General features: G+C 33.0%; 1 protein-coding gene across 1 annotated transcript; it reads right to left on the reverse strand.

Annotated features, from left to right (window-relative positions):
- Positions 1–636: 636 nt before the first annotated feature.
- LOC105641827 (RNA-binding (RRM/RBD/RNP motifs) family protein) lies at positions 637–6,005 on the reverse strand. The gene is made up of 4 exons (XM_012226440.4): positions 5,570–6,005; positions 5,384–5,482; positions 3,639–3,932; positions 637–992 (listed from the first exon to the last, which is right to left on the reverse strand). The coding sequence occupies exons 1-4, from the start codon at positions 5,930–5,932 to the stop codon at positions 885–887; spliced, it is 864 nt and encodes a 287-aa protein (XP_012081830.1). The 5' UTR covers positions 5,933–6,005; the 3' UTR covers positions 637–884.
- Positions 6,006–7,250: the final 1,245 nt, after the last annotated feature.

Here is a 7,250-nt window from a genome sequence, read left to right on the forward strand (position 1 = left end):
AACTTATAAGATTTAATTTCAAGAACCGCATGCAAAACAATAAATATTTCTCCAAAATATTAATTACATGTCAAAAGAATTTTAAAAGTAATTAATTTATTTTTAATTTCAAACTGTAGAAAATTAAACATTTCTTCCACTACTATTGACATCATGCTTGATTTGATCTTAATGTTAGATAACGAAAGACTTGTAAAATCTCAAGAAATTGCAAGTACCACTTCTTAGTAGTATGCTATATGTATAATATTTAATTCACCATATATCCTACTTAGAGATTATAAAATTTTATTTTGTAATATGAAGATTTTTTTTTTTTTCATCCAACTGCATTAGGAAAAACAATTTAAAACTTCATCTCATATGAAGTGTAAATCTTATGATAGTAAAAATTAAATCCAAGTTAAAATATATATTTTATTAAAACTTTTATAACCCTATATACTTGTTCATCAATTTAAAATAAACAAGACTGAATCCAAGTTAAAATATATATACTTGTTCATCAAGTTAGAAGGACAAAGAAAAGTCTTTGAAACTCAAAATAAACAAGAATTTGAGACTATTCTCTTAAACTTCTCCCACTATCATCAAATTTCATCATTTTCTCAATATATGCAAAATTATACACTATGATGGTGGAAACAGCTTCATTTAAAATAATTACAATTTACAAAAAGAAAAAGGTTCTACACAGATGTCCACGTTTAACACAATAATGTATATAGGTATTTTATACAAACAACTAGGCAAATTTGTAACTTATTGAAGAAGAGAAGGAAAAATTAAGCAGACAAAAGAGAACACCTTGCATGTCTTGATGAGATTAAAATTTCTGCTGCTGCTATATATACTGTAATTCTGCCAGTAAATCAGTAGATTTGTTATTCTTCTGGTTGGGCCTCCAAATTTTCTTCATCTTGCTTCTCGCTTCCAGATTCATCAGGCTTATTTTCACTAAATTTTAAGCGAAGTGGTCGACCCATTAATTCCTGCAAGATGTATGAAAATATGCTTAGCTAGAAAAATGCACCTAAGATGAGAAGACTAAAACTAGAGAATACATGATCCGTGTAAATGTTGGAACATAATCACTATGAAGATGCCTTCATAAAATGAACTTTGTAATTCAAATTCATTTATACAAAAAAGGGGTTCGCTTTTATGCCTGCCTTCTCACTTAAACAAGAAAAAAGAAACAAAGACTTGATGAAAGAAATAACAAGAAAAAAAAAACTTCCAGAAATCAGAACATAGATGAGGCAGTGGTATGTGAACTGATTGGAAATCACCTATGGAGGCCACAACAAAATTATAGCTTAGTCCTAACTTTTGCTAAAATTGACAGCACAAAAACAGATTGCTGATGCCCAACTTCATTGCTCGACAATGACCGTATCAAGGCTAAAATAAGATATAAACTGAAATGTTTAACCACAAAGCTCAAGTTAATGAAATCCTAAAGAAATAAAGGCCAAGTTGGACCTTAAACTTGTTTAGCGGGATAAAAAATGTCATATTTGGCCTTTTAAGCCAATTTAGACCTTGAACTTGTTTAAAATGATTAAAAATGTCAGATTCGACTTGCCAATTTAGCCTCTTGAACATGTTTTAAAATTTTTATAAATTAATGAATTGATTCAATTTAACAAGATTTTCTTGTTTTGCGCCAAAAATATGCAGATCAAGCACATGGAGTATAACTTTAATCTGTTCAACATGAGAAATGTATAAGTTTCATATGCAATGACTCAGTAATAAAGGTCCATTTTGAAATATTCAAATTAATACATATTTATGAACTCAAAATCATTAGTCAAGGTAAAAAGTGATACACTATACTTCATATATCGTTTTCCTCTATTCCATATTTAACAATTATTTTTAAAAATTATACAGTGATACAATATACTTCATATATCGTTTTCCTCCAATCTTTTTAATCCCGCTAAACAAGTTCAAGGGTCAAATCAACCTTTATTCTAATCCTAAACTACGATATCAACTATGGGAAATATTATATTATGCAGCTATTGTACTTAGGGTAATTTTACTGCTGTATTAAGGTAGTTTTACTTAGTTATTCAGTTTTTACCATGTCATTATGAGTTTCTTTGTTAATAGGTGGGTGGTTAAGCAAGTTATTTATAGTAATAGGTAGTTATCAGTGGATAGTTATTGTAGTGAGTAGCGGGTAGTTTTAGCTTTGTTTAGTTGTTTAAAATGCTGTGATATTAGGAAAAAATGTAAGCAGAATTTTAAACAAAGGTTTTGAGTTCCTAAGATTCAAAGATTCTTCTTTTTTAACTCTAAGAAAATGCAGATTCTCTCTAAGTTTGTCAACATAGGTGAAAGGAAGAAAAGATCTCACCCAACCCTTAAAAACTCACCCTAAACCCTTATCCATAGATCCATAACCAAATCCACATCAAATGACCATAATTTTTGGTATCAGAGCCAAAATTTATGGGCGATTCTATTCAACAGCAATTCTGACATTATTCCTAGATGAACAAGATGTCAACAAAGTCCGACATGAAAAACTAATTCAAAACAAACATCAACAATGGAAGGGAGCAGCCATAGTCAACCACCGAAAGAAAAATTTCTAGCAGGTTCAGCCGGTTCAGCATTTCCTAGGGGCAGTACCATTGTTTCAAAATTCAGAAAACTGGATTTTCTGAAGCCACCTATAAGGACTAATAATTTACGAAAGTTGGTAAAGTTGAACAGCCTAGAATTGTTGCAAAGCCAATAGTTTTCCAACAACCATTTCAAGTCTTAATATTTATGATTCTAGAAGACAAAGTAGAACAAAAGAAAGAAATAATCAAACAACAATTATTATTAGCACAACTAGAGGGTCTTGCTTGTATTTGGCAGCCTCCAGATAGGAAGGGATTAAAAGCAACTCGAGACTGACATAGAGGAAACATTAGAAAAGTCATTGATTAGGATTTTTAATTAAATATATAAGCACAATAAACAGCTTCTTACATGCAGCAATAATAGAGGGTGATAAGATTTTGTTTGCTTCGCATTTTTCAAGTTGAAGATTGCATATCATCCATCATTTGCACTCAAGGAAAAATGCCTTCTCGAGGAGTATAATGTTATGGAGCTGCTGTACTTAGGGTAGTTTTTACTGCTATATTTAAGGCAGTTTTATTTAGTTATTCAGTTTTTATCATGTTACTATCAGTTTCTTTGTTAGTAGGTATTAATGCGGTTGTTAAGCAAGTTATCTATTGTAATTGGTAGTTATTTATGGGTGGTGGGTAGTATTTAGCTTTGCATTTATTTGTTTAAAATGCTGTGATATCAAGGAAAAATGTAAGCAGAATTTTAAACAAAGGCCAAACTCAGAGATTCTAGAGTTCCTTCTTAACGAGCTCCAAGAGATTGCAGATTCTCTCTAAAGTTTGTCAACATAGGTGGAAGGAAGAAAGATCTCACCCAACCCAAAAACTCACCCTGAACACTTATCCCATAGACTCATAACCAGACCCATATGAAGGGACCGTAACATATTATAATTTATTCAGTCAACAAAAGCAATTAACCAACTTCTCAAGCCCATACAAAATGAATAGCACTCGTCAAGTGAAATGCATGTTTGACTATGTTTTCTTTTTTACCTTTCCATCTAAAGCAGAAATGGCAGCCTCAGCTTCCTCCCTTGTCACGAATGATACAAACCCATAGCCAGAAGATCGCCCTGTAGGGCTATCAAAGACGACTCTACTTGAAACTGGGGTGAAATTATTAGCTGAGAAGAATTCTCTTAGGTTATTTGCTCTAACTTTCCAACCAATGTTACTCACGTAAAGCTTGTGTCGTGTCTCCTTGGGAGGGGCACCTGGTGGGGGTGGAGGAGAAGGTTTCTTGAACCTCTTTGCATATTCCACCCTAATAATTCTCCCTGATATTTCCTGCAGCAGAAAATCATAAAATGAAAACACATTGGCAGTAGCATCCATTCAATACAATATGGGAAAATGGCAATCGAACTCATAGCAATCTTAGGACTATCATTTTGCGAAGTGAGGATGAAACATAAAAGAATCAAGCGCATTTGGAAGCCCATGTATCAAAAGATTTAGGCGGGAAAAGTTGTTTAAGGTTATTAGTGTCTGTTACTGTCTGTTATAAGTCTCAACAGTTATATGATGTAATCAAGGACGTTTACCTTCCAAGTAATATTGAGATTGTCAATGAATAATAATTTGATGATGGATAATAATTAGTTTTGGCACTCTCCTCTGTCTTTTTCTATCAGTTTCTACCTACCATGCAATTTTATTTCATTTTTCATCCAACAAACTAGATAAAAGTTGGTCTTGGATTCAAATTGAAAAGATTTAGATGGGAAAAGCTGTTTAAGGCTGTTAGCGTCTGTTAAAGTCTGTTATAAGTGTCAACTGTTATCTGACGTAAGTAAGGATTTTCACCTGCCAAGTGATATGAGATTGTCAAACAAAAGAATAATTTGATTTTATAAAGAATATGTGGTTTTGGCACTCTCCTCCCTCTTTCTATCAGTTTCTAATCCCTGCTATTTTCTCTTATTTTTCTTTAAACCAAACGAGATATGAGTTGGTCTTGAATTCAACTTCAGATGTAGCTAAACCAAATGAGAGAGGGAAAAATGATAATCTTGCTTCCCTAACGCCTTGTTTTGTATGAATTCGTTCTCTAAAATTCTTATGGAACTCATTGGGAATTCATGTGAATATGTTTATTATGAAAGAAATTGTTCAGTTTACTTCTATGAAATCAATTTTGTAGAACTGAATCTCACAAAATCAAATTCTATCATTTATAACTAAACTTCAAATGAACTATACCAAACTAGGTGTATAAAACAAAATCTAGAAGGAAACTTCAATTTGCAACTTCACCCAATATTTTACATCCTCTTAATCGTAATCAAGAAAAACAATAGTTAATAATACAACTAACAGAAAGAAAAGAAAAAAAAAAAAAAGAAGAAGAAGAAACACTATTTAAGTATCACATACACACTGTGAAAGCCAAAGAATGACCGTCAAGTGTTTAGAATTCAGGTAAATAAAGCTTAACAAAACGAATGAAGAGAATGTACAAAGAGAGGTTTGCTTTTCTTTCGTTTTCTTTCTTTCCTTCTTTTTCCTTTCTCTTTTACAAACTAGCAAAAAGAACTGAAGCAAAACTTTAACATTACTTGACTTGACCTTGACAAGTTATATGCCAAAAATGAATTACAGAAAATTCCAATATACTAGATAAATCAAACAAAAGCCACCTTTTTCTCGATAAAATAACAATTTTCTACTTCCAATATTATATCAAACATAAAAGTAATAGAATAAAAAGGGAAAAGATGGAAAAAAAAAATGCTTACATGAGAGTCAAATTTATCAACAACAGCCTGAGCTTCCTCCCCAGAAGCCATAGTCACAAATGCAAATCCCCTGCTTCTCCCATTTTTTTGCTTTATAACCTGGATTAAACAACAAAAGAACCGAAACCCACATCATCAGCACATTAAATACAATGACTAAAGAAAGAAATTGTCGATTGAAAGAACCTCAACATCTGTCACAGTCCCACATTGGCCAAAGAGGATTTTGATATCAGCAACTGAAAGAGACCAGGGCAAATTAACTACATATAGTTTTCTCTTTTGGACTGTTTCCTCCTGGGTTTGCTGTAGTTCGGTCTCCGCTGTTAGTTCTTGTGTAGTGGAGCATCTTTTAAAGGAAAGCTTTCTAGTTGTTAGGTGGCTGTTGGTGAGAGGAAATAGTGGGAAATTTCGACAAACGAGAGGAGTAAAACACGGATTATGGAAATTTATGGACAGCAGTGCCGTTGATGGTTTGGATGATGAGAAGAATTTAGAGGAAGAAGCATGGGTCAGGAATAGAGGGAATACAGCCTCTGCCGCTGCCATTTCTACGATGACAAAAAATTTGAGATAACGGATAGAAAAACGTTTTCGGTTTGTTCAAGGGGAGTGAGGAAGCCTGTAATTTTTTTGAAAAAATTTACTATTTTAAATGATAAAATAAAAAAAAAAAAGTTCAATATTTTACGGCTGATTCTTTAAAAAGATTTTTGCTAGGGGAGGGAGCCACCGTAGACCCCTAGTTCCGTCCAGACGTGGCCAAGGTTTCGAAATCGTCGGATGCGGTTTCAAATCTTTTAGATTCGAAATTGAACCAAAAATTAATGGTTCTGGTTATGGTTTGAAATCGAATGGTTCCAGTTCCGGTTCTGGTTTCTTAACGGTTCTAAAATCAATAGTTCCGGCCAGCTTCCGACCAGTTCGAGGCGATTTCGACCGGTTCCGGACGGTTCTAACCAGAACTAGAACCATCGGTTTTAACTGGTTTTGTGAACCGTCGGTTCACGGTTTCAAAACTGGTGAAACCGAAACCAAACCGTTTCGGACTGATTCCGGTTCTAGTTCCCACCGGTTTGGAATCAACGGTCCTAATTCCGAAAACTGGATTTTGGACGCCCTTAGCTTTGTCAAATGTGCAGGGGTACTCATAAATAGCACAAACTTGCTAGAACGCCCGTATTAGAAATCCATTTGTTTAGTGACATATTTATATATATATGTAACTATAATCTATATCCATCTATCTATTTATAAATTATGTCTCATAGAAGTGAAAATGATAAAGTAAAGATAATCAAATAAGATAGATAGTTGCGATGATATATTTTTCTGTCTATTCCAGTGAACTTCATACATGGATTTATAAAGGAATAACATATGTGTTGCCTTGTTCCGAGCAAGGGACAAGGCATTAATGACCACGCAATTATCTCAGATGATTAAATGTAAAATAAATATAAATTTTTGACCGAGCTTTACATATTTGAAATGATTATGTAACATTTGGTATAATTACATTGATAAAATTACAGACATGCCTTTGGTTCATTTAATTAATCTATCAAAAGTTTTTGAATATATCAAATATTTATGTTCGTTTTTCATTAAAGGACCAACTGTCGAAGCTCATCTTCAAGTGCATATTTGTGCCCTAATTCTAAAGGCAATTTGCAGAAGTTGATAAGTTTTAGTCTTTCTTTTAAGCAGGATCATCTAGTCTAATGTGAAATTTTAAATGGATGTGACCTTTGAAGTGCCAAACCATTAACTTCAAAACTGATGTCCCTTTAGTTGCCTTCTCAATTTGTTTGTATAACTGCAGTTGCTTCATTTCTTTGGCATTTTTTTCTTCTATAATCTTCTT

This window comes from Jatropha curcas, chromosome 11 (assembly GCF_041381405.1).
Source record: "Jatropha curcas cultivar XTBG-Jc1 chromosome 11, XTBG_Jcur_1.0, whole genome shotgun sequence".
Taxonomy (NCBI): Eukaryota; Viridiplantae; Streptophyta; class Magnoliopsida; order Malpighiales; family Euphorbiaceae; genus Jatropha; species Jatropha curcas.

Excerpts from the sequence above, each read along its gene's own strand:
- LOC105641827 (XM_012226440.4), bottom strand. The coding sequence starts at position 5,932 with ATGGCAGCGGCAGAGGCTGTATTCCCTCTATTCCTGACCCATGCTTCT. Across the intron at positions 5,483-5,569 it reads GGACTGTGACAGATGTTGAG|GTTATAAAGCAAAAAAATGG; the intron begins GTTCTTTCAATC and ends TGTTTAATCCAG. Across the intron at positions 3,933-5,383 it reads TTGATAAATTTGACTCTCAT|GAAATATCAGGGAGAATTAT; the intron begins GTAAGCATTTTT and ends TTTCTGCTGCAG.